The sequence below is a fragment of the Hylobates moloch genome, unplaced genomic scaffold (genome assembly GCF_009828535.3).
Source record: "Hylobates moloch isolate HMO894 unplaced genomic scaffold, HMol_V3 SCAFFOLD_12, whole genome shotgun sequence".
NCBI classification, from domain to species: Eukaryota; Metazoa; Chordata; class Mammalia; order Primates; family Hylobatidae; genus Hylobates; species Hylobates moloch.
The window spans coordinates 47108350-47134636 of NW_026652287.1; the positions used below are offsets into that span (position 1 = coordinate 47108350).

General features: G+C 55.7%; 1 protein-coding gene across 3 annotated transcripts in view; it reads right to left on the minus strand.

The window, feature by feature from the left end:
* The window catches only part of RFX1 (regulatory factor X1), a 46694-nt gene that overhangs the window by 11812 nt on the left and 8595 nt on the right, over positions 1 to 26287 (minus strand). The window contains exons 1-8 of one of the 3 annotated variants that reach the window (XM_058424569.1): positions 20563 to 21046; positions 10381 to 10490; positions 10082 to 10165; positions 9020 to 9127; positions 7405 to 7521; positions 6261 to 6356; positions 5569 to 5898; positions 4804 to 4898 (exon numbers count right to left, since the gene is read on the minus strand). In XM_058424569.1, coding sequence (XP_058280552.1) covers positions 4804 to 4898; positions 5569 to 5898; positions 6261 to 6356; positions 7405 to 7521; positions 9020 to 9127; positions 10082 to 10165; positions 10381 to 10490; positions 20563 to 20881 — 1259 coding nt within the window. In that variant the 5' untranslated portion in view covers positions 20882 to 21046. Of the gene's footprint in view, positions 1 to 4803; positions 4899 to 5568; positions 5899 to 6260; positions 6357 to 7404; positions 7522 to 9019; positions 9128 to 10081; positions 10166 to 10380; positions 10491 to 20562; positions 21047 to 26287 lie in introns of those variants that run through there. The other 2 variants (XM_032169927.2, XM_032169928.2) reach the window with 2 other exon arrangements.

The following is a 26287-nucleotide window of genomic DNA, read 5'->3' on the forward strand; positions in this document are numbered from 1 at the left end:
CAATCCCAGCTACTTGGGAGGCTGAGGCAGGAGTTGAGTCCAGGAGTTCAAGGCTGTAGTGAGCTATAACCATACTACCACTGCAGCAAAGCCTAGGTGACAGTGAGACCCTGGCTTTTTATTTTTGTTATTTTATTTATTTATTTACTTACTGAGACAGAGTCTTGCTCTGTCACCCAGGCTAGAGTGTGGTGGCGCGATCTTGGCTCACGGCAATCTCCGCCTCCTGGGTTCAAGCTATCCTCTCACCTCAGCCTCCCAAGAAGCTGGGAATACAGGACACACCACCACACCAGGTTAATTTTTGTATTTTTTTAGTAGAGTCGGGGTTTCACCATGTTGGCCAGGCTGGTCTCGAACTTCTGACCTCAAGTGATCCGCCTGCCTCAGTCTCCCACAGTCCTGGGATTACAGGCATGAGCCACCACACCTGGCCAACCCTGTCTTTTTAATTAAAAATATATATATACTGAAGGGTTAGGGAACTTGCAATGCTACACACTTCATTAAAAAAATAAAATTGGCAAGTGTTTGGAGTGCCTACTGTGTGCTAGGCACTTTTTCACACACTTTGGACACAGCAATGGACAATAATGAAAAGCCCCGGCCCCTGAAGGAGCTGACCGTCTAGTTGGGGAGACAAGCAAGAAGCCACGTGCAAAAGTAAAGGAGAAATCATAACAGAAGGTGATGGAGCAGTGAGCGAGGCAGGAAGGGGGTGGGGCTAGAGAAGGCGACGCTGTGATTTGAAGGGACTAGAGAAGGCGACGCTGTGATTGGAGGAGACCATCAGGAATGCAGATATGTTTCCCCTGAGCCAAGCTACCTATCCCAGGCTGGGGAATCCTCTCTCCTTCAGATACCCCGTGATGGGATGGACATCGGTGACACAGGCTTGAGGCTGCAAATCGTCACAAACATAAAAACCACCAGGGGTTCAACCTCAAGGGGCTGTTTTTTTTTTTGTTTTTTTTTTTTGAGACGGAGTCTCGCTCTATCGCCCAGGCTGGAGTGCAGTGGCGCGATCTCGGCTCACTGCAAGCTCCGCCTCCCGGGTTCACGCCATTCTCCTGCCTCAGCCTCTCCGAGTAGCTGGGACTACAGGCGCCCGCCACCACGCCCGGCTAATTTTTTGTATTTTTTAGTAGAGACGGGGTTTCACTGTGGTCTCGATCTCCTGACCTTGTGATCCACCCGCCTCGGCCTCCCAAAGTGCTGGGATCACAAGCGTGAGCCACCGCGCCCGGCCTAAGGGGCTGTTAATAAAAGATGATGGAATCCTACACAGGGGTGAAAGAGAAGGAGGCAGGGCTCATCGTCCCCCAAAAGAACAAGCTCCAGAACCTACCACAGGGCAGGTAAGAGGCAGAGAAGGGTGGGGACGGTGTGACCGAACAATAGGGAAGAATGCGTTGCATGTGGCATGCATGTCTGTCATCTGTGGGTGTGGAGGGCTCCGTCGAGGCGGACAGGCGGGGGGCACCTCTCACCATCTCACTAAACATCGTTGGACATAGTTTTGATCTTTGAACTCTTTCAATGTACTAGTGATTAAAAACATAGCATTAGGCCAGGTGCAGTGTAATCACATCTGTAATCCCAGCACTTTGGGAGGACGAGGCGGGTGGATCACTTGAGGTCAGGAGTTCAAGACCAGCCTGGCCAACATGGTGAAACCATCTCTACTAAAAATACAAAAATCAGCCAGGCATGGTGGCAGACACCTGTAGTCCCAGCTACTCAGGAAGCTGAGGCAGGAGGATCACTTGAACCTGGGAGGCAGAGGCTGTAGTGAGCTGAGATCATGCCACTGCACTCCAGCCTGGGTGACACAGTGAAACTCCATCTCAAAAAAAAAAAAGGCGGGGGGGCAGGCGCGGTGGCTTACACCTGTAATCCCAGCACTTTGGGAGGCCAAGGCGGGTGGATCACCTGAGGTCAGGGGTTCGAGACCAGCCTGGCCAACATGATGAAACCCTGTCTCTACTAAAAATACAAAAAATTACTCGGGTGTTGTGGTGGGTGCCTGTAATCCCAGCTACTTGGGAGGCTGAGGCAGGAGAATCGCTTGAATCCTGAAGGTGGAGGTTGCAGTGAGCCGAGATTGCACCATTGCACTCCAGCTGTGCAACAAGAGGGAAACTCCATCTCAAAAAAAAAAAAAAAAAAAAAAATTAAACATCCAGAAAGACAGTGCGGTCAGTCAAAAGGTGGTAGGGGAGGGAGCAGTGCATGCCCGAGTGATTGTGGGTGAACAAAGAGAAGGAGTTGAGGGGGACAGTGGAAGGAGATATGGAAGCATGGTCTTTGTCAGACACGAGGTCCAGCTCTCGATCCCTCTGTCCTGCCCTGTGTCTACCACACAAAGTGACACCAAGAGCACATGACCTGAGCAAGAGCCCCCACTTCTCCAAGGCGGGGGCCACAGCCTGCTCACTCCTGCGCACCCAGCATGCAATGTGTGCTGCAAAAACGTTGCTTCAGTAGATGGTTGCTGAATGACTGAATAAATGAATGTGTGCGGCTCTGGATGCCCCCCAGAACAGGACCAGGGATGGAGGCCCAGGGGCTGTGGCTTTGGCCAGGGTAGGGATAGGGCTGGCAAAGGGTCAGGAACTCACAGTAATTCACTCAGAGGGAGAGACAGAAGCAGTGGGCAGTTGACAGCAGGAGTGGCCCGCAATAACTTCTCCCAGCAGAAAAATCCAATAGCAACTAGGTGCAATGAACTAGGTGCAATCACACTACGATCACTGAGAGAGGAATTCAGACAGAAGCAAAGGAGAGACAGGAGAGACGCTACCAGGGATGGCAGCAGGAACCCCTGGACACCGGGCTCCTCTTTGCAATGCCTGTCTGGCCCCTGCCAGCTTGGCTCAACCACAAAGTGAAAAGATTAGCAGCACTGGAAAGAAACAGATGCAACTGTGAGGTAGCCAGATGCCGGGGACCAAACCTCACGATTCAGGTGCCTGGACCAGGCCCCTTGGGGTCGATCAGAGCATCATGACCCTAGGACTAAGTCAATCTATGAGCTAACCAATCCCAGCGTTGTCCCCAGAAGAATAAGTGGCAGGGACAAAAAAAGAAATCACGCAAATGCAAAGAAAACCAAGTGAAACCTCTAGAAACTAAACCAACAGTAACTCTAGTACTGCAGCGATTTCTGTGGAGATGGGAGAGGGAAGGTAGCATGGAGGACTCCCGGTGAGGAGCCAGAGCCGGGACTGAAGCGGGGCCAGGACGTGGCACCTGCCTGACACGGCCCATACACAGGAATGGTAGCGCTGTACCCAGGGAGGGGAAGAAGCCCCCTACGCATCACTGGGTGGGAACTGATGACATCGTGGCTGCTACATCTGCACAGGGGTTATTACACAGCAGCTAAGAGGGTGACCAGGACCCACGAGGACACGTGGGAGAAGAGCCAGGAAAGAAATAAGGTATGGATGGAATGTCATGCGTCTATTTCTGACCAAAGAAAGCGGGTAGAGGCTGGGCACAGTGGCTCATGCCTGTAATACCAGCACTTTCGGAGGCCAAGAGGGGAGGATCATTTGAGTCCAAGAGTTCAAGGAGATGAGCCTGGGCAATGTGGCAAAACCCCAGCTCTACAAAAATACAAAAATTAGCTGAGCATGGTGGTGCACAACTGTAGTCCCAGCTACTAGGGAGGCTGAGGTAAGAGGATTGCTTGAGCCTGTGAGCTGCAGTGAGCCCTGATTGCACCACTGCTCTCTGGCCTGGGCGACAGAGTGAGACCCTGCCTCAAAAAAAAAAAAAAAAAAAAAAAAGAAAAAAAGAAAAAGAGGCCGGTGCGGTGGCTTATGCCTGTAATCCCAGCACTTTGGGAGGCTGAGGGGGGTGGATCACGAGGTCAGGAATTGAAGACCATCCTGACCAACCCCATCTCTACTAACAATACAAAAATTAGCTGGGTGTGGTGGTGTCTGCCTGTAATCCCAGCTACTCAGGAGGCTGAGGCACAAGAATCGCTTGAACCCAGGAGGCAGAGGTTGCAGTGAGCTGAGATCATGCCACTGCACTCCAGCCTGGCGATAGAGCAAGACTCTGTCTCCAAAAAAAAAAAAGAAAAGAAAAGAAAAAAAGAGAAAGAAAAAAATGGGTAGAGAGCTAGAATTTCTGTTCTTAGAGTATCTCTGGAAAGAAACAAAGAAACGGGTCACAGCATCCCCTCTGGGACAGGGTTGAGAGTCAAATGATTTTTTTTTTTTTTTTTTTGAGATGGAGTCTGGCTCTGTTACCCAGGCTAGAGTACAGTGGCACGATCTTGGCTTACTGCAACCTCTGCCTCCTGGGTTCAATCAATTCTTCTGCCTCAGCCTCCCGAGTAGTTGGAATTACAGGTGCCTGCCACCATGCCTGGCTAACTTTTGTATTTTTAGTAGAGACAGGGTTTCACCATGTTGGCCAGGCTAGTCTTGAACTCCTGAGCTCAAGTGATCCACCTGCTTAGGCCTCCCAAAGTGCTGGGATTACAGGCGTGAGCCACCGAGCCTGGCCTTTTCTTTTTTTTTTTTTTTGGTTAAAAACCAGGCTCATTTGACTCCCCAGCCCTAAGCTATGCCAGGGTGCCTCTCCCAACCTTCGAGGGTCCCTCTGCTTCACTACTTTTCGTTGGTGTGGCTGCCCCTGGGGAGTGCCCACCTGTGTGTCTGTCACCTGAGGCCTTGAAGGCCGGATGGCCTGCTGAGGGCTGGGACTGGGGCCTGGTGTCCTGGGAGCCTGGGGAGGGTCCAACACAGACCTGAGTCCCTCACCCACCCCTTTCCCTTCACTTACATGGCACTGGCCGTGTAGCTGGCATCGCCGCCCTCCACATACTGCACCTGGCTGGAGTACACGTGTGGGACAGGCACCTGCTGGAGCTGCTGCACCTGGGGCAGAGGAAGGGCACGTGGAGGGTCAGGGGTGGGCCAGCTCCTACGGTTCTCCCTCTAAAGGGCTGGTGCCCACCCAGGCTATCCCTGACGTCCAGCTCCCGGACCCAAGGGTGGCTTCTGGACTCTCAACAAAACACCCTGGAGGAGGCCAGGGCTGGGGATCAGGAAGAGCTGTGTCAGGAGAAGCCAGGACTCTCGGCTTCGGCTGGGGCCAGCAAGGGTGGGGCCTGACGGGCAGTGGAGGGGACCCGAGACAGGGTCCTGCGGTGGGCGTGAAAGTTGGACCCCAGGCACAGGGGCAAGGCTATCGCTGGAGCCAGAGCCTGGAGCTACAGAAAGGGCCTCAGGGGTGGGGCCTGGAAACCGGGCACAGGATGTGAGGGGCGGAGCCTGGGGCCCCGGTTGGTGGGACAGAAGCTGGAATCACTGACAGGGCCTTAGGGGCGGGGCCTGAGTCCCCCACCTCCATCCCCCCCACCCTCGTCTGCAGGGGCGGAGCTGGGACCTGGACGGGGCTTGGGTGGGGAGTCAGAGGCGGGTCCCCAGACCGACCCGTCGGGCGGAGGTGGGGTCTACAGGGCTTGCGGGGCCTGGTGGGCGGCCCAGACCGGGCGCCCCCGCCCCCGCCCGCCCGCTGCCCCCCGACCGTGCGTCCGCCACCTACTTTGAGGGCCGTAGCGGCCGTGCCGAACACTAGCACCTGGGGGATTCTCTGGATCCTGACCCTCTGGTCGGGGCTGGCTCGGGCCGGGAGCCGGGGCAGTGGCTCGAAGACCACTTTCTGCTGCGGCAGGAGCAGGTGTGGGGGCAGCACGCCCACCAGCTCCACCCACTGCTCGGCGCCCGGCTCGTAATGGGGCGGCGGCTGCTCGGGGCTGCCTAGCTGCGGGGCCTCGCCGCTGCACGCGGGCGGCCGGGGCGGCGGCTCCGGCGGCGGCGTGGGCCGGGGATCTCGCTGCTCTGCCTTCCTAGCGGGAAACTGACTGCCTGAGCTCTGGAGGACAAACAGAGACACTGGGGGGTCAACGGGGGCGGCCGCGGGCGGGGCTCCAGGCCTCCACCCACCGGGTTGCTGAGCGCGCACGCAGCCACCCGAGGGAAGATCCCCGCCGCCCGGGGTCTCGGAGAGGGGTTAGAACTGACCCAGGGCAAGAAAGAAGCGGGATTTGAATCCAGATCTCTCTTAGCAAAACCTGGACCCTGAGCTGCCAGGGGGCCAGGAAAGGGGAAGGATCTAGGGCAGGGTCTGCAGCTCACAGACGCATTTCCCTCCCTGCGGCCTCAGGGGCCTGCACTCCCCAGCCCCAGCCCGGGACCAGCCCCTTTGCTCCTGGGGTAGGAGGGGGAGACACACACCTCTTGAGCCACGTGGACTGGCTGGAGGCCCTGCACGGTCAGCGGCTGCACCGGGCCGGCTTTGGGCGCTTGTGGAGTGGCCTGGACCACAGATCTCTGGGAGGGGAAAGGCAACGTTAAGATGACCATGGCAACGATGGCCGTCAACCCACCCAGTCCCTGCACACCTGAACTTCTGTAAAGCTCACAGCAGACCCGTAAGCAAGAGGCTGCCATTCTCCAGCCAAGCAAAGAGGGTGCTGGATCCATTACTAATGGGCATCTACTCACAGGGGCAAAGTGAGGATCCCAAGAAGCGGCAGGGCTGAGTTGAACCTGGGACTAACTTCGGGGTCTCCGCTCTCCGCCCCCTCTCCCTACAGGCCCCTGAAGCTGTGCCAAGAACCCGCAGGCAAGGCCTTGGGTTATCTTTCCTCCCCACATCCCCCAGTGTCAACTGTCTGCCCTGTTCTGTGCTGTGGCGGGCATGCGGGGATTGTCCTAGGGGTGCAGAGCCAGGGACAGAGGCTGGCGGAAGAGGGTGCTGAGTGGAGGAGCTGGGGCCTGGACCTAGGTCTGGAGGTTCCGGGGGCTCTAGTGCCAGGCGGGGGAGTATCTGTGAATCCTCTGGGACAGGGTTTCTGTTCACACTTGGAGAAGGGTCTATGGATTTCATCTGTTTTTTCAAGGGTCTGGGAACCCCCTCAACTTCAGTGGTAACAACCAGGTGGCGCGAAGCCCCAGCGTCTTAACCTGCACCAGCTCAGGGGTCTGCCTCCTGCAGAGGCTGGGTGTGGATTTGGGGGCTGGGTCCCCTCTCTGAAATCCTCCCCAGAAGGAGCCAGGATGTGGCCTCGGGGCTTCCTTCAGGCAAATGGGCCCAAAGAGGCTCAGGTGGCTTCTCCAAGTGGTTCCCATGGCCCACTATGCCCCAGTCTCCTTCCAGGAGGTTCAAATTTTGTCCTCCCCATGGCTCCCCCATCCTCCAGCCCCAGGATGCTGAGTCTGGAGACAGGCAGAGATGCTTATCAAAGGCCAGGGTGGCAGGCGGGAGCTGGACCCACATGGGCTGGGCTCTAATAGGCCAGAGGCACAGCCGTGGGGGGCTGCAGAGGCTGCCTGGCCAGTACCCCTGGCCTGAGCCACGCCCGCCTTGGCCTGGCACCTCTTGGGTGACGGGGACACTCTGCTGGACACCGTGGACCTGCAGCTGCTGTGGCACCGTGCCCGTGGGGGCCCCGGCCGTCTTGCTAGAAGAGCTGTTGGCCTGCACCGGTGACTGCTGTAAGGGAAGGAGACACAGGAGTGCCACTGGGGTGGGCTTGCATCCTCTCTGGGGTGGGCTTGCATCCTCTCTGAAGTGGGCTCGCACCCCCTCTGGGACACCTGGACCCTCACACACACCCTTCTCAGGAGAGCTGTCTGGGGAGGGCGGCAGTCTGTGGGGACCTATCCCAACCACCCAGGCTTGTAACTGACCGCGTCCCAAGCATCCAAATGCCTACTCCCCGAAACAGCCCCAGTAAACTCCCGGCAACGATGGGGGTTTAACCCTCCCCAGCAAAGTTGGCTGATGGTGGGTGGTGCCCCCAGCACCCCTGAAGCTCTCCTGGGGCTGATCCTCAAAGGTTATAGCAATGACAACAGCAGCCTCTGGTGTGATATTGGGCTGACTCCCACCAGACACTGCACTGAGCGCTTTAAATGTACTCACTGGAATCTCATGGCACCCCCACTTCCCAATGGAGGGGCAGAGGGGAAGGGACAAGCCCTGGGTCACACGGCTGCAGGTGGTGAGGCACAGGGCTGATCCCAGCCGGCGGCTGGCCATAGAGCCCAGCTGGCCATAGAGCCCCGTGTCTGCTCTGAGCCCCACTGTGCCTCAGGCTGTAATTCTCACAGCAAGCTGAGGGGTGGTTGATACCATCAGTTGTTTGACACAGAGAAAACTCAGGGCTCAGAAGGCTCAAAGGGGCCGGGCGTGGTGGCTCATGCCTGTAATCCCAGCACTTTGGAAGGCTGAGGTGGGCAGATCACCTGAGGTCAGGAGTTCAAGACAAGCCTGGCCAACATGGCGAAACCCCATCTCTACTAAAAATACAAAAATTAGCAGGGCATGGTGGTGCATGCCTCTAATCCCAGCTACTCGGGAGGCTGAGACAGGAGAATCGCTTGAACCCAGGAGTCGGAGGTTGCAGTGAGCTGAGATCGCACCACTGCACTCCAGCCTGGGGGACAGAGCGAGATTCTGTCTCAAAAACAAAACAAAACAAGGCTCAGAGGCCTGCCCAGAGTCCCACAAGAGGAAGTGGCTGGGCCAGCCATCTGACCCCGAGCTTCTGATGCAGACAGCATCCACAGCCTGTCTTCAACACCCTCATTGGTGTTGTGGGTCCCCAGAATCTACCCTGTGGTCTGAGGCTTCCTGGAAGAGACTGTCCCACCCTCCGGAGGGAAGAGGAACCCACTTTGTTTCTTGGAACGCAGTTCCCTGAGCTGGAGCTGCCAGGGCCATCTCAACCCAGGAAATCACCTCCTTCTCCCAGAGCGGAGCTCCACGGCCGCTTAGCTCAGAGCTGGCAGGGCCAGGAATGGGGCAGCTAAGCCACCCTACCTGGGGTCAACAAGGGCGTCACACTGGGAGTGAAGAGGGAGGCAGGACTTTGGAGGAGCAAGTGGGCTTGGAGGGCGGGGCAGGGAGCCCAAAATATACTATGGGGATACATTGCTGACCTGGGGAGACAGCAGGGGGGAGGGCGGCCGACAGGACCACCACTTACCTCTGGGGGCGAGTGCACCTGCTGGGTACCATGGACCGTCAGGGAGACTTGGCCACCTTTGCTGCCTGGGGCTGTGCTCTGCACCACCAGACGCTGCGTGGGAAGAGCCTGGGGCCAGGGAGGGAGAGGGAGGGCAGATCACTGATGACAGCCCGTGCGGTTGCACCGAGCATCTGCGCAGTGCCAGGCGACATTCTAAGTGCTTCACGCCTGTTAGCTCACAGAATCGCCCTGACAGCCCTGATGAAGCTCAGCTACTGCCCCCACTTCACAGAGGGTGACACCAAGGCTCAGGACGGCAAAGGCGCTTATCTGAGGTCCTAGAGCCAGGAAGCGGCAGAGCCGGAGTTGTTGTCAGGCCATGTGGAATGTGCTGTCATCCTTAAAACCCAATAGTACTAGGCTGCGTGTGGTGGCTCACACCTGTAATCCCAGCACTTTGGGAGACCGAGGCAGGCGGATCACCTGAGGTCAGGAGTTCGAGACCAGCCTGGCAGACATGGTGAAATATCGTTTCTACTAATAATACAAAAATTAGCCGGGCGTGGTGGCACACACCTGTAGTCCCAGCTACTCAGGAGGCTGAGGCAGGAGAATCACTTGAACCTTGGAGGCAGAGGTTGCAGAGAGCCGAGATCGAGCCATTGTAAAACCCAACAGTACTTTGTCCAGTTCTGCGCTGATCAGTCGTAAACGGGTGTGCGCGGCACCTCATGTGCAGCCTTCTGGGGGACAGACCACCCTGTGCTGGCTGTGGACTCCTGACTCTAAACCCGGCCTTGGGTTCTCTGCTTCAGGACACCGGGTTGGACCCGAAAACCACCTTCCCAACTATACATCCTGTTCTCTCTGCTGAGATGGCTCCTGCAGCTCCTCTGTCCCCAATGGCCCCTGCCTGATAGTCTCACCCTGGGGAGGTGACTGCCCAGAGCCAGGAGGTAGGGCAGCCCCTGGATGGGGACTCTTCCCTCGATCCTGGTGAAGACGGATCCAGGCTTGCCACAGGGTTGGTCCTCCCCTGAGGGAGCCTTCCAGGGTGGTGGCCAGGTGCAGCAGCCTTACCTGCTGGGGCACTTGGATGTTGGTCAGCTGGAGGGGCGACACGTGGCCTGGCTTGGCCTGCACGCTCGTCTGGACCAGCAGCCGCTGTGGAGACAAGGCAGGAGGAGCTGAGCTGCCGCTTCCCCCAGGGAGGCCTGGCGCGGTTGGGTGGCGGGCGGCTGCTGTGCACATCTTGATAAGAACAGGTGAGCATATGGCTCCAGCAGGAAGCGGGGAGGGGAGGCAAGGCCCCCGAGGCCACAGCCTGCACTGCCCCCCTCACAGTCCCTCCCCTGCCCCCTGGGAGGGCCACATCCTACCTGCTGGGTGCCCTGCACCTGCTGAACCACCTGAGTAGGAACGCCGGTCTGGCTGGCGGTGGAGCCGGGGCTGGCCTCCGACACAGTCTCGTTGGCCCGCATGGCACCTTCTGTGGGGAGGGGCCACCAGGTCAGCTCTTCCTGCTGTCCCCGCCCCCAGCCTAAGCCTGAGCCCACCTGGAGGGGAAGATGCAGCCTGAAGCCAACCCCCAGCAAGGTCAGGCCCGTCCAAGAGTCCTGCTTACCCCCGGCCAGCCCTGACTGCACTGATCAGGGGCCCATGTGGAGAGCAGGCTGGGGCCTGCAGGACCCAGGATCCTTAATACCTGGAAGCAGCCCTCATCAGCTTTCCTCATCCTGAAGTCACGCCAGATAGGGTGACTGAAGAGCTATGATGCTCAAGACCCAGAAGTCTGGACCCTTCCCAGCAGACGGGACTTGTGGACAGGCTGGGAACTGACTGTCCACTCCAGGGTCCTAGCAGCGCTGGAAGGACCGAGGCGCTGGGGCCTCCTTCTCTGGGGTTATCCCTGGCTTCCTGGGAGTGGAAGCTGCTCGGAAGAGTGGTCCCTGGAAGGTCTAGCTAGCCTGTGGCCAAGTCCTCCCTCCCTGCCCCTCTGTCCTCAGTGGGGTGGGGACCACAAGGGGCTTGGAGTGGGGGAAGGCAGGTACTCACGCTGACAGGCAGCTGAGAAGAGACAAGCATAGAACATGGCGCTTGTCCCCTCCCCCGCCCCACCTGCCCCCCCTGTCTGTCTGACCGTCCAGGGGGGCCTGCCTGGCCCTCTTTGCTCCTTGCCTGCCTCTATAGAACAGCAGGGTGTGCAGGCAGCTTTATACCCGCAACCTTGGGGCGCTAATCCCCCCCGGTGGATGTAGAGAGCCTGCCTGCCCTCTTGGGAAAAACACTCCCCTCCCCAGCAGAGCGGGGCCTTCGCGGGGCTGGGGCAGCACTGCGGGGTGAGGAGGGAGGTTGGTACCCGGAGATGCTATCAGGCAGGCGCAGGTCAAATTTCATGCACATCTTGCTGAGTGATTAGCAGGGGTGCTGAGGGTAGAGGCAAGTGTCCCCAAGAGGCGCTGGCTAGAAGACCCTCACCCCAGCTGGGACACATCCCATCCCCTCCATGTGACCTGGCCTACCCCCAGCAGCTCCAGAGGCCGAGGTGGGGCTGGGGGTGGACATGTACCTGTCCTTCCTCCACCACCAAGGAGCCAAGGGCCCAGGCCCACCTTTCTTGGGGATTTAGAGGGGTTTATCCCACCCCTGGCAGGACTGAAGGGCCACGGGCAAGGAGTTATCACTGCAGACACTAGTGTTGCTTCGGGCACACTAGGTGTTATGTTAGACTCTGGACAGCCAGAGATAGTAAGAGCTTTTTTGTTTTTTTGAGACAGGGTTTCGCTCTGTCACCCAGGCTGGAGTGCAGTAGCACGATCTTGGCTCCCTGCAACCTCCGTCCCCTGGGGTTCAAGCAATTATCCTGCCTCAGCCTCCCAGGTAGCTGGGACTACACGCATGCACCACCATGTCTGGCTAATTTTTGTATTTTTAGTAGAGACGGGGGTCTTGCTATATTGCCCAGGCTGGTCTCGAACTCTTGGACTCAAGCAATCCACCTGCTTCCATCTCCCGAAGTGCTGGAATTACAGGCGTGAGCCACTGTGCCTGGCTGACAGTAAGAGCTTTCCGTTTTTTTGTTTTGTTTTGTTTTGTTTTTTGAGACAGGGTCTCACAGTTGCCCAGGTTGGAGTGCAGTGGCGCAATCTCGGCTCACTGAAATCTCCACCTCCCGGTTCAAGTGATTCTCCTGCCTCAGCCCACTGAGTAGCTAGGACTACAGGCACCCGCCACCACGCCCAGCTAATTTTTGTGGTTTTAGTAGAGACGGGGTTTTGCCATGTTGGCCAGGCTGCTCTTGAACTCCTGGCTTCAAGTGATCCGCCTGCCTCGGTCTCTCAAAGTGCTGGGATTACAGGCGCGAGCCACTGCACCCGGCTGACAGTAAGAGCTTTTATTACCCATTTTCAGACAAGGCAACAGAGACCAGAAGCAAGGAAGTGATCTGTCCAAGGTCAAATGCACCATCCACCGTCCAGGCCATGACACCGGTTCCCCTCTGGGCCCACACAAACCTCATACCACATATGGAACCGGAGTCACTGGTTCTGCCTGGGCTGCACCCCAAGGGCAGTGATGTGTGAACTTGGGTATATGGGCACAGGAAGGAAAGTAAGCTGGGGGTCTATGGGGACCCCTCAAAGTCTGAAGGATCCAGACTGGGTCTCGGCTGTCCAGGCAGGGCACAGGAAGGAGAGGGGCCTGGACAGGGCAGGAGGGCTATCCAGGGCAGATGCAAAGGCCAAGTCAAGGGCAAAGCGCAGGAGTGTGTGTTGGGGGCGGGGGTTGCCAGATGTGGGAGGAGGTGTTGGGGGAGGCCTCCGCGTAGCCGCATGTGGGCTGTGGGGCGTTTGGTCAATCCAATGCCTGCCTGACCAGTTACCTGTGCAGCCAATTCCACAGGCCCCAATCCCTATGTTTTGCTGGAATCTTCCCTGGCATCTGCTTTAGGCTTCCCAGCCTAAAGCAGGGAGGAGGTCCTTGCTGAGAGGGCCCCTCCTGGGAGAAACCCGAGACAGCCCCGAGTCATGTGACCGGCCCTGCACACCTGGGTCCATGGGGCCCAAGGACTCAGGCCCAGCCTAAGGGATGGTGTCTCACCCAGGAAGCTCAAGGTGGGCAGGGAGTGGGGGGCTGGCCCCCACCACCTCCAGGGCTCAGGGGCTGGTCGCTGAGCAGGACCCACAGCAGGAAGAGGCCTGGGGATCTGCTGGGACCAGGTGGCTGTCTCCAGGAAGCAGCCTTGCCCGTCTCCTGCGTCTGGGGTAGCCCTCAAGGCTGGGACCCCGCCTGCCAGCCCAGAAGGGCGCCAGGGGATGCGCCATGAGGCTGAACAGGTGAGCCTGAGCGACTCGTGCGGATGAGGGCTTCCTGTGCAGCCGTCCCTGTCTGCCTGCGGCTGGGGCAGGGCCCCTCTACCACTGGGTCTGGCCCTCGCTGTGTTTCAGGGAGGAGAAGCCAGGAGGGGAAGTGGGGGGTGGCACTGAGTCTGCGAGCGAGCGTCTGCATCTATCTGCCGGAGATCGCCACTCTGGGCATGTGCAGGAGGCCAGGGAGGCCCCCACTGTCTCAGGAAACGGCGGCCAATTTCCTGTCTCTGAATCTGACAAATTAACATCTCTGAGCAGTGGAATGACTCTGACAAGTGGGCACCCCTCCTCCCCGGGCCCCGCACTTCCCCATCTAGACCTACTCAAACCTTAAATGAGCTACGTGGGGGAGCTCAGGAGAGGCCCGAGAGGCTGGGCTCCTGGCATCCACCCTGGGGGCCTGGCCCCCTTCCCCATGGACAGATGGGGCCACCTGACCCTCTGCCTCCTGCCTCTGGGCTCCCTGGGATGATGTCAGTCAGGGGCTCTTGGAGGGGCTCCTGCTGCCCCCAGTGTCCTCTGTCCCTTGTCTGCTCCAACCTCAGTTTCCCCATCTGTGCTTGGGAATGCTGACAAACACCCTCCACTTCTCTGTCTGGACACAAGTCTTCTTGGACCCCCTAGAACTCCAATGAGAGAGAAGCAGGGAAGAAGGGCTGGACTCAGCCCCTCCTTCGAGGCGGCCCCTGTTCCCTGCAGGCCAGCTCGGTTTCACCTTCCCGGGAGTGGCTGCCAGAGCCCACAGCACTCTCCTTCCGCCTTGGGTTCTGGGAGAGTCTGATGGCCTCTGAGGACAGGCATTTATGGATCTAGTATTGTTCCTGACCAGGGAAACTTGATCTTCCTTCCTACCACCTCCAAAGTCACCTTTAGGCAGGGCAGGCGGGGACCGGGGCTGGGTGAGCTGTGTCTGGTTTGGTGTCGGCTGGCGTCCAGCCCCAGGCTCCAAGTCTGGGTCCAGGCCCCTCCCTTCCTCTTCCCTGCCGACTCCCTGGGTCCCTGGTCAGCTCCGATTGCTCCTGGCTTGGGAGAAGTCCCAGGTGCCTTGTGGCAGCCTTCACTGGTGTCAGTTACTCCCGCTTCCCCGGCGCTCACGTGGCCCCGGCCACCCTTAGATGAGGAAGGACGCTAACCTGGCAGAGGGTCAGGGAGGAAGTCTGGGGAGTTACTGCAAGGGGTGGGGGAGGGGACAGCTGGCAGGGCACAAGCCAACCTCCTCTTCCTCAGAACAAATCCAGGAAGCATTGCCCAGTGACCCTTCTGGGGACAGGCTGGCACCTGCCAGAATGTGGAGTGGCAGGGAAATGAAATTCCCTGGGACCACTGTGAAAGGCGACTAAGCCACCGCCTGACCAAAGTGAGCCCCAGAGAGTTCTGTGGACGGCAGGGTTGCTGCAGCCTGCCCTTGTGGGTACAGAGTACCCTCCTGGGAACATACCAAGATGGGGGAGACACAGGCCACCTCCCCATGCCTCAAAGCTACTTAGAGTCTGGCCTAGCTCTGTCTGACCCAAAGACCATGACTTGCTCTTGACTTCTTGCTCTTTTTTTTTTTTTTTTTTTTTTTTGAGACAGAGTCTCGCTCTGTTGCTCAGGCTGGAGTGCAATGACACGATCTCGGCTCACTGCAACCTCCACCTCCCGGGTTCAAGCAATTCTCCTGCCTCAGCCTCCCCAGTAGCTGGTACTACAGGCACATGCCAACATGCCCGGCTAATTTTTGTATTTTTATTAGAGACGGGGTTTCATCATGTTGGCCAGGCTGGTCTTGAACTCCTGTCCTCAGGTGATCTACCTGCCTCAGCCTTCCAAAGTGCGGGGACTTGGTCTTGACTTTGAAGCACCAGGGCCCCCCTGGGGGAGTGCGGGAGGAGCTGGAGAAGCCAAGATCAAGAGTGGAAGGACTTGGGGAGTGGTGGAGCCTGGAGCTGTGTGCCCACTCCAGACCCTGGCTCTAGGGAGCCTGGACCCTGAAGCAGGTAAGACCCACACCCAGGGCGTGGATCAGGACCCATCAGACACTCTGGGCGCCAAGCGGAGTCATCCACTGGTGACATGCGAGGCCTCCTGCAAACAGTCAGCCATGCAGGAGCTGATGGGACATGATGGCTGTGCTAGGTGCTCCTCTAGGCTGTTCTGGGTCAGGCTGGTGCTCCCCAGTCATTCCACAGAGACTGAGCACTGACAGAGCCCTGCCTGCAGGTGGGCAGCCCCACCATCCCATTATCATAACTTCAAGTAGTGATAAGTGTTAAGACCAGCGGGGCGCAGTGGCTCACATCTATAATCCCAGCACTTTGGGAGGCCGAGGCAGGCAGATTACTTGAGGTAAGGAGTTCGAGACCAGCCTGGCCAACATGGCAAAACGCCATCTCTACCAAAAAATACAAAAATTAGCCTGGCGTGGTGGTGCGCCCCTGTAATCCCAGCTACTTGGGAGGCTGAGGCAGGAGAATCACTTGAACCCGGGAGGCAGAGGTTGCAGTGAACTGAGATCGCACCACTGCATCCAGCCTGGGTGACACAGTGAGACTTTGTCTCAAAAACAAACAAACAAGAAGACAGAGAGTGAGCAATGGGGGTAGGGGTAGGGAGGTGTGGGAGTCGGAAAGGTGGTGTCTGAGCAGAGACCTGAGGGAGACAAGAGGCAAGCTCCCAGAGGGTCTGGGGCAGGGAGTGCTCCTGGCAGAGGGTACTGAGAGTGCAAAGGTCAGGAGGCAGGACTGAGCCTGGTGGGTTTGTGGAGCTGTAGGAAGGCCAGAGGGGCTGGACCAGGTATGTGAGGGGATGGGTGGAAGTGGGTGAGGCTGGGAGGCTGGCAGGCCAGAGTTGAAGGGGCTTGGCATTTGCTAGTAGGGGCACAGGGTGTGTGGAGCATTTTTGGTTTTGTTTTTGTTTTTTGTTTTTCTGAGACGGAGGTTCACTCTTGTTGCCCAGGCTGGAGTTCAATGGTGCAATCTTGGCTCACTGCAACCTCCACCTCCTGGATTCTAGCGATTCTCCTGCCTCAGCCTCCCAAGTAGCTGGGATTACGGCGCCCGCCACCACGCCCAGCTTTTATATATATACATGTATATATACACGTGTATATATGTGTATATACACGTGTATATATGTGTGTATATACACGTGTATATACACGTGTGTATATGTGTATATATACATGTATATATGTGTATATATGTGTGTATACGTGTATATATGTATATATGTATATGTGTGTGTGTGTGTATATATATATAGAGAGAGAGAGAGAGAAAGTGTGTGTGTGTGTGTGTGTGTGTGTGTGTGTGTGTAGCTTTTAAAGTCCTTTTTTGTCAGGTATCGGGGGCGGGGAAGGAGCCTGCTCTCTCAGAGCTGAGAAAACCTAGGCTGGGGTTTCTCAAAGAGTGCCCGTGGACCCACCTGGCGTGGAGCCATCAGGGTTGAGCTAGGATGTGACGGGACCTAACGGACAGCTGTGAACCAGCTCCCTCTGGCTGCTGGGAGGGGTCAGACTGTGAGGGCGGAGGCTGGACCAGGATTGGGGTCGTAGAAGTGGAAGAGGCGGGTGGGTTCTGGAAGAGTTTAGGAGGTGGAGCCAAGAGGTCTTACTCAAGGAGGAGTAGGACAGAAACAAGACTGACCGTGGGCCTGGGAGGATGAGAAAGTCTTGAAGGAGAGAAGATTTGAAGAGGGAAAAATGCAGAATTCAATGTGGCTGCACTGGCCTGCAGCGAGTTCAACATCAAGTGGATGAGTCAAGAGTGGCTGGATGTGGGGTCCTGGGGTTCAGGGTTGCAGCCCAGGCTGGAGACCTCAGTGTGGGCATTGAGATCTGGGACACAGGATGAGGCCATCATGAAGGGAGAACTACAGGAGCTAAGAGAGGTTCCCAGGCTTGAGTCTAGGGCTCCCCATCCTTTGCTGACAAGGTCAGGGAGATGAAGAGAAGCAACAGAGGGGACCATGGAGGGGCTGCAGGGAGGTGGGCAGAGACCAGGGCAGTGTGGGCTCCTGGAGGCCTCACAGGAGGAGATCTTTGGGAAAAAGGGGGCCGGCCGCAGGGGGTCCAGGAGCTTTTCAGCTCCTGGATAAAATGGGGGCTTGGCTGGGCGCGGTGGTTCACACAAATTCCGGCACTTTGGGAGGCTGAAGTGGGAGGATTGTTTGAGGCCAGGAGTTCAAGACCAGCCTGGGCAACATAGTGAGACTCTGTCTCTACAAAAAAATTAAAAGATTAGGCTGGGCGTGGCAGCTTACGCCTGTAATCCCAGCACTTTAGAAGGCCGAGGCGGGCAGATCACGAAGTCAGGAGATCAAGACCATCCTGGCTAACACAGTGAAACCCCGTCTCTACTAAAAATACAAAAAATTATCCAGGCGTGGTGGCAGGCACCTGTAGTCCCAGCTACTTGGGAGGCTGAGGCAGAAGAATGGCGTGAACCCCGGAGGGAGAGTTTGCAGTGAGCCGAGATCCTGCCACTGCACTCCAGCCTGGGTGACAGAGCGAGACTTTGTCTCAAAAAAAAAAAAAAAAAAAAAAAAAATTAGCTGGGCGGGGTGGCACATGCCTATAGTCTCAGCTACTTGGGAGGCTAAGTTGAGAGTATCACTAAGCCCAGGAGTTGGAGGTTACAGTGAGCCATGATTGCACCATTGCACTCCAGCCTGGGCGACAGAGCAAGACCATGTCTCAAAAAATAAATACATAAAAAATAAACAAAATGGGTGCTGTTCCACCTTGATGGGTGGATGGGAAGATCTGCAAGAGGGGGATTAAGTCATGCAGAAGGAACTAGAAGGAGCAATGGCAGGAGCATGTTCTGGATATGGGCGGTGCTGCTTAATCCAAGGAGAAGGCAGAGGTGGTGGGTGCAGATGCACCCCAGGAGCTGGGCAGGAGAAGCGGTCCCTGTGGTTGCCCTGATGGTGCTCTGTCCCCAGTAAGGTTGCCTGCAGGGTCAGGGACCAGGAGCATAGTATGAGACAGAGGTGATGGAGGTGAAGGCGGGGCATAGGGAGAATGGGTTTCTTGGAGCATGAAGTTCACTGTTAAGGAAATGCTGCAGGATTTCGGAGCGGCGCTGAGAACCCACCAGAGGTTTGTGGCCTGAAGACCCTGCCCATGTCTGCAGCCCGACCTCAACCAGGGCAGGGCTGTGTCTACACAGGTGGGGGGGGCACTAAGTGTGGCGCTCATGCCGACACCTCTACTCCGTCCATACAGTAAAGAGTCACTGCCCTGAGTCCCTGCATGTTCCCACCCCAAACCTCTGCCAGAGACCCTGGACCTCCCATGCAGACACTGCCAGAAGCCTTTGGGACACTGCCCAGGGCCCCAGCCCCATCTGCTCTGTTCTACGACGGGGCCAATTGCTACACTTTTCGTTACTTTATTTTTGAGATGGATTCTCTCTGTCACCCAGGCTGGAGTGCAGTGGCGCGATCTCAGCTCACTGCAACCTCTGCCTCCCGGATTCAAGTGATTTTTTCCTGCCTCAGCCTCCTAAGTAGCTGGGATTACAGGCTCGCACCATCACACCCAGCTAATTTTTATATTTTTAGTAGAGACGGGGTTTCGCTATGTTGGCCAGGCTGGTCTCGAACTCCTGACCTCAAGTGATCCATCCGCCTCGGCCTCCCAAAGTGCTGGGATTATAGGCGTGAGCCACCACGCCCGGCCAATTGCTACATATTTTGATGACTATGACCTGATGGTCCCCAATCCCATCTTGACCCACCCCTTCCACAGCCCCTCAGGATGCCCTGATGGTCTCACCCCTTCCATTCCCACTCTTAGAAGGACCAGGGCCAGCTTTGATCCGGGCTCCCACTGAGGCCTCCGTCCACCACAGAGCACATTAAAAACACACTAGCTGTGCACAGTGGCAGGCGCCTGTAGTCCCAGCTACCGACGAGGCTGAGGCAGGAGAATCACTTGAGCCCAGGAGTTCGAGGTCAGTCTGGACAGCATAGCAAGACCCTATCTCTAAACCAAAAAAACACGAATCTAGCCTAATGCCCAGGCTGTGCTGCCATTCCCATCAGAGCACTGAGTCAGTCGAGACAGAGACCAGGCCTCAGGCAGACCCTAAACAAGTCAAAACATCATCACTATGTTTACTGTGGGAAATGCTCAGAGGGCAACAGGTCTGTCCAAGATGGCCTGCTCTCAACACATGTCCTGCGTGCCCTAGCTTATGTCATGAGAAAGAAAAGCAAAAATAAAGAAAAGGGCCGGTCCCTGGATCCTGCCCAAAACAACAGGGTGGCTGCTCTAGGAAGGGGAGGTGACATGTCCAGGCCCCCACCCCCAGCTGACCTCCCTGAAGTGCCCACTCAAGGCCATCCTGGCTATGAGACCCTTGCATGTGTCCCCTGAGAGCGAGGAGCTATGATGATCCCATCACAAATGAGGAAACCAGAGCAGGGAGGCCAAAGATGTGTGTAGCCAGGCCAGGCCTCTGTCTCCCACAGGTGCGTGCAAACTTTGATGCCACTGCCCAAACCCTTCTTCCAGTGACATCTTACTTGAAAAGAGAGGTCAGAACAGCTCTAAGAGGCTGAGCATGGTGGTTCATGCCTGTATTCCCAGCACTTGGGGAGGCTATGGCTTGAGGATCGCTTGAGCCCAGGAGTTTGAGACCAGCCTAGGCAATATGGTGAGACATCATCTCTACAACAACAACAAAAAAATTAGCTGGGCACAGCTGCACACCTGTAGTCTCAGCAACTCGGGAGACCGAGGTGGGAGGATCATTTGAGGCCAGGGGTTTGAGACCTGCCTGAGCAACACGGGAAGACCCCACAGCTACAAAAAATTTAAAAAATTATCCAGGCATGGTGGTGGGCACCTGTGGTCTCAGCTACTTGGGAGGCTGAGGTGGAAGGATTGCTTGAGCCTGGAGGGTTGAGGCTGCTGTGAGCTGTGATTGTGCCACTGCACTCCAGCCTGGGCAACAGAATGAGACTCTATCTCAAAAAACAAAATAAAACCAAAAAAAGAAGCTCTAAGAGCTGCTCTGGTGGGAAGGAGTTTGGGGGGACAGAGGCCTCCTTGCATGGCTTGAGCACCCCTGCCCTAGTGATACCCCAAGTCCCATCTAGAAACCTTGGGGGGCATGGCAGCCCTGTGCCTTCACACCCAGGGGCTAGGCTATCTGAACAACTCTGAGAGGAGTTTTCAGGACACACGAGTGCGGCACTTACCAGAGACAGTGACCACGATGTACTGCTGGGGTGCAGGCGAAGGGGTGGGTGCACCGGTTGGCTGTGAGGGTGCGGGTACAGCCGGGAGCTCCGTCACGTACTGCTTCTGGCCGCCCGGTGGCTGTGCCTGGGGCTGGGGGCTCTGCAGCTCGGTGACATATTGGGGCTGAGGGGTGGCAGCAGCGGTGGGTGGCTGCGGGGGCTGGGGTGCCGCTGGGGGTGGTGGCGGTGGCGGCTGGGGCTGGGCTTGTGGCGGGGCCTGTGGCGGCTGGGATGGTGGCGGGGCTGCCTGTAGCTCAGTATACGCCTGTGTTGCCATGCCAACGGTGGGGAAAATGATAATAAATAAGGCTTTTTTTTTTTTTTTTTAATTCCTTGGGAAGAAAGACAGGGAGGGGGGAGAGAAAAACAAAACAAAACAAAAGAAAGAAAAACAGGAATTAATCCACAGGCAGAGAAAGCAGGGACAGCTCTGGGCTCCCTAGAGATGTGCTTGGGTTCATCACACTTAATTAAATCCCCAGGCTGGTGGCCAGAAATATCCAACCCGTCACTGCAGGGGGACCAGCTGTAGACCAGGGCTGGAGCCCCACTCCATACCCCCACTCACCCCAAGCCAGGACTCCTGCCTTCCCAGTCCCTGGTACCCAGAGACCCCCACATCCACGTGGGATCGCATTTCCCCACACTGCGGGGGGAGCTTGGGCCCATGTGGTTGCTCTGTGCCCTCACCCAGAGAAAAATGATACGGTTCTCACTGGGTCACTCTCAAATACCAGGGGCTCTCCCTTCCCTTGCCTCCATCTCCTTAGCTGAGGACCCCAAGTGGGCACTTCCTGAGGGCTCCTGTAGGCCAGGCACGGGGCTGGGCACATTCCCTATGTTAGTTCATCTTTTTAAAATATATATTAGGCCGGGCACAGTGGCTCACGTCTGCAATTCCAGCACTTTGGGAGGTCAAGGCGAGCGGATCACTTGAGGTCAGGAGTTCGAGACCAGCCTGGCCAACATGGTGAAACCCCGTCTCTATTAAAAATACAAAATTTGCTGGGCATGGTGGTACATGCCTGTAGTCACAGCTACTCGGGAGGCTGAGGCAGGAGAATCACTTGAACCTGGGAGGCGGAGGTGGCAGCGAACCAAGATTGCACCACTGCACTCCAGCCTGGGCGACACAAGACTGTCTAAATATATATATATATATATATACGTGTGTGTATATTTTTTTACTTATATATTGAAATATACATATATACATATATAGTATATACACACACATATATATACACTATACATACATGTACATATGTACATTTATATATTGCATATGTATATTGAAATATATGTATGTACACATGTATATTGAAATATATACACATATGTACACATGTAGAAGTATACATATATGCACACATGTATATTGAAATATACATATATGTACATATGTACATATATATTTCAATATACATGTGTGCATATATGTATACTTCAATATGTGCATATATATGTACATATATATTTCAATATACATGTGTACATATATGTATACTTCAATATACATGTGTACATATATGTATATATTTCAATATACATGTGTACATATGTATATATTTCAATATACATGTGTACATATGTATATATTTCAATATACATGTGTACATATGTATATATTTCAATATACATATACAATATGTATATGTGAATGTACATATGTGAATGTACATATGTACATATGTACAAGGCGAAGACCATCTTCCTCCAGCCCCTGCCCTCCCCAAACTCCTTTCTGCCACAGTTAGAGGGGAGGAGATTCCTCACACCATTGGGTCCAAATCTGGCCCAGCTCGGGTACTCATGTCACTGTAGCCAACGACCCTTCATCTGCCTGGTGTCAGACCCTCACCCACATGAACCCTGGCGCTGTGTCTTAACTCATGAAATTATTACCAACCTTCTTCTGGGCCTCAGTTTGCCTGTCACCTGGGGATAATGAGAACACCCAATTCATCAAATTGCTACAAAGATCCAATGTGATCAGGCCGGGCATGGTGGCTCACACCTATAATCCCAGCACTTTAGGAGGCCAAGGCAGGTGAATCAGCTGAGGTCAGGAGTTCGAGACAAGTCTGGCCAACACGGTGAAACCCCATCTCTACTAAAAATACAAATTGAAATATACATATGTATTGAACTATATGAATTATGCATATGTATCGACTATATGAAATTATACAGGTATTGAACTATATGAAATATACATATGTACATTGAAATGTACATATATGTACATGTACACATATAATGTACATATAGTACATGTACATTATACATGTACATATAGTACATGTATACATACATCAAAATATACATATACGCACATGCACATACATGCACACACCTATATGTACATATACATGCATGTATATTGAAATATACATAATGTACATAGAAATATACATATATATAACTATTTTTTTCAGAGATGGGAGTCTCATTATGCCCAGGCTGATCTGAACTCCTGGGCTCAAGCGATCCTCCCGCCTTAGCCTCCCAAAAAGTGCTGGGATTATAGGTGTGAGCCACCACGACTGGCCTATTTCATTTTAAACTTTCCAACAACCATGTCTGGGTTTGGGTTCTGTCTGCTAGATAGGGAGCTGAGGCTCAGAGAGGTTAAGGTGCTTGCCCCAAGCCACACAGCGGGGAAGTGGTGGCAGGGCTGCGTTTGAACTCTGGGTGTTCTATGCTCCTGACTCGTCAGTTTATTGCCAGAAAGCAGAGTCATGGGGAAAGCTGCCTCCCAGGGACCCATGCCAGTTCCCTACGTGCCTGCTATCTGGACTTGGGATTCTCGGCTGAGTAGCATTCCCAGTGGGAAGGTGTTTGAGTCCAAAAAGCCCCTGTGAGCTGCATGGGGCCACAGGGGCTTTTGGGGCCCTCTGCCCGGGAGCAGTTATGGGTCTTGACACCAGATGTAAGCTCATCAGTGGGACAGTGCCTTTCTGTGGCCAGAGGCGACGGGGCTGGGAGCAGACCCAGGCTGCACTGGGAACCTGGCAGCTGCGGCTGACCTCAGAACAGGGCTGGCCTTGGCCGAGCGCGGTGGCTCACGCCTGTAATCCCAACACTTTGGGAGACCGGGGCGGCTGGATCACCTGAAGTCAGGCGTTCAAGACCAGCCTGGTCAACATGGCGAAACCCAGTCTCTACTAAAAGTACAAAAATCAGCTGGGCATGGTAGCACGTGCTTGTAATCCCAGCTACTTAGGAGGATGAGGCAGGAGAATCACTTGAATCTGGGAGGCCGAGGTCGCAATGAGCCGAGATCTTGTCACTGCACTCCAGCTTGGGCAACAGAGCGACACTCTGTCTCAAAAAAAAAAAAAAAAAAAAAAAAAAAAATTAAACGGGAGTGGTGGCGTGCGCCTGTAATCCCAGCTACTCAGGAGGCTGAGGTGGGAGAATTGCTTGAACCCAGGAGGTGGAGGTTGCAGAGAGCTGTGAGCTGAGATTGTTCCACTGCACTCCAGCCTCAGTGACACAGCAACACCCTGTCTCAGAGCAAAACAAAACAAAAGGAAAGAACAAGGCGGGCCTGGCTGCTAAAGGGTGTGTCCCTCTCCCAGGTGCTGGGCTGGGCATGGCCTCCCTCCGGCTCAGCCCCGCTGTAGCAGGGGATCGGCAGATGGTTTGGGGACCTTTGTACTCATGAGCCCTATCCCCAGGTCCGAAGCATTTGAGGGAGAGTGGGACAGAGGCACGAGTGGTTAAGAGGAAAGGCTCCAGCTCCGTGCTTTTGTGGCTCCTGCCTGGCCACAGAAGGCATTTGGGTCTGAGAGCCCTGCCTACAGCTCGCCATGACTCCCGGCAGTACTGCATCCTGGCTGGCAACTGGACCAGAGCCTCTTCTGCACTAACAATCAGCATCTCTATGCCACGATGTGCCCAGGTCGCCCTCCAGCTGCAGGGTGACCCTCAAGGGAAGGAGGAGGTAAAAAACAACAACTGCTGTTGGTTGACCAGGAGCCCCCAGACCCCTAAACTGAGGTCACCTACTCCCGGCAGCCGTGTGAGGGAGGCATCATCATGCTCATTTTACAGACGAGCTGAGCGAGGCTGAGGGGTAGGCTGCTGAAAGCCCCTAGCAACTGGTGAGGGGGGGATTGAACCCAGGTCTCTCTGACCCCCAGATACATTCTGTCAGTCCCCAGCCCTAATCAGGATGCCAGGCACAGGGCTCATTTGCTTTTTTTTTTTCTTTTTTTTGAGATGGAGTATCACTCTGTCATCCAGGCTGGAGAGCAGCGGCATGATCTTAGCTCACTGCAACCTCTGCCCCCACGGGTTCAAGCGATTCTCCTGCTTCAGCCTCCCGAGTAGCTGGGACTACAGGAGCCTACCACCACACCCAGCTAATTTTTGTGTTTTTAGTGGAGACAGGGTTTCACCATGTTGGCTGGGCAGGTCTCGAACTCCTGACCTCAAGTAATCCACCCACCTCGGCCTCCCAAACTGCTGGGATTACAGGCATGAGCCACCACGCCCAACCTTCATTTGCTTCTTAAGGTCAGTACACGGCATCTTGCGGGTTCTTCCAACAGGGAGACCCAAGTGTCACCTGCAGAGGTTACGCCCCCTGCCCAAAGCTGCAGTTAAGGGCAGCAGAACTGGCAAGGGGGAAGCCGGCCGGAGCAGCCCAGAGGAGGCCTGTTCCCATCCTTCACGCCTCCCTGTGCCTCCCTCCCCCGGGATCCAGGTTCTGCTCGTGGATGCCAAACTCAAGAGGTGTCCGAGTTAGCAGGGGGGCAAGGCAGGTGAGAAACAAGCCCTGGACGGGGATGGATGCACCATGATTTGAATTTGGCTACCTCCTAGCTGTGTGACTTTTGAGGAGAGCCTCTACGGCTCTATATGTGAAATGGGAGGACAGCTGGCCCTACCAGGTGGGGCTGCTAAGGAGTTCAACCTGATCCTGTGGGCAGCGCGTGGCCAGGCATCTGGCATGCTATAAGCACGCAGGAAATGGCTCTGGCTCCCTTCACTGCCCAGGGCCCTTTAACGCAGTTCCAGGAAAGATGAAAATACCTCCTGGCCCTGCCTCCCTTCCAGCGTCCAGAGCTTTGTGCTGCTGAGGATGAAGGAAACAGGAGCTTACACTTGCCTCTTGGGTGTGCCCTCTGGGCTTGCGGCAGGCTTGGGAGGGACTCCAGGACCCTCCTGGCTGGCGGGAACAGAGCTGACAGGGCCCTGGGGCCACCCTCCCTGCCAGGTGAGGTCATTCCGGTAGGAGTGGAGGCAGGCAGGATAAGCTGTTTGGGGCCTTTGCACCTAGCAGGTGGCCAGCCTAAGTGCTCCAAGGCCCAGGGACTCGGGTAGCAGGGAAACTTGTCCACCGTGAGAGGGAAAAGGCTGCTGCCTGCCTTGAACAAGGCAAAGACCATCTTCCTCCAGCCCCTGCCCTCCCCAAACTCCTTTCTGCCACAGTTAGAGGGGAGGAGGTTCCTCACACCATCGGGTCCAAATCTGGCCCAGCTCGGGTACTCAAGTCACTGTAGCCGACAACCCTTCATCTGCCTGGTGTCAGACCCTCACCCACATGAACCCTGGCGCGTGTCTTAACTCATGAACATATTATCAACCTTCTTCTGGGCCTCAGTTGCCTGTCACCTGGGGATAACGAGAACACCCAATTCATCAAATTGCTACAAAGATCCAATGAGATGAG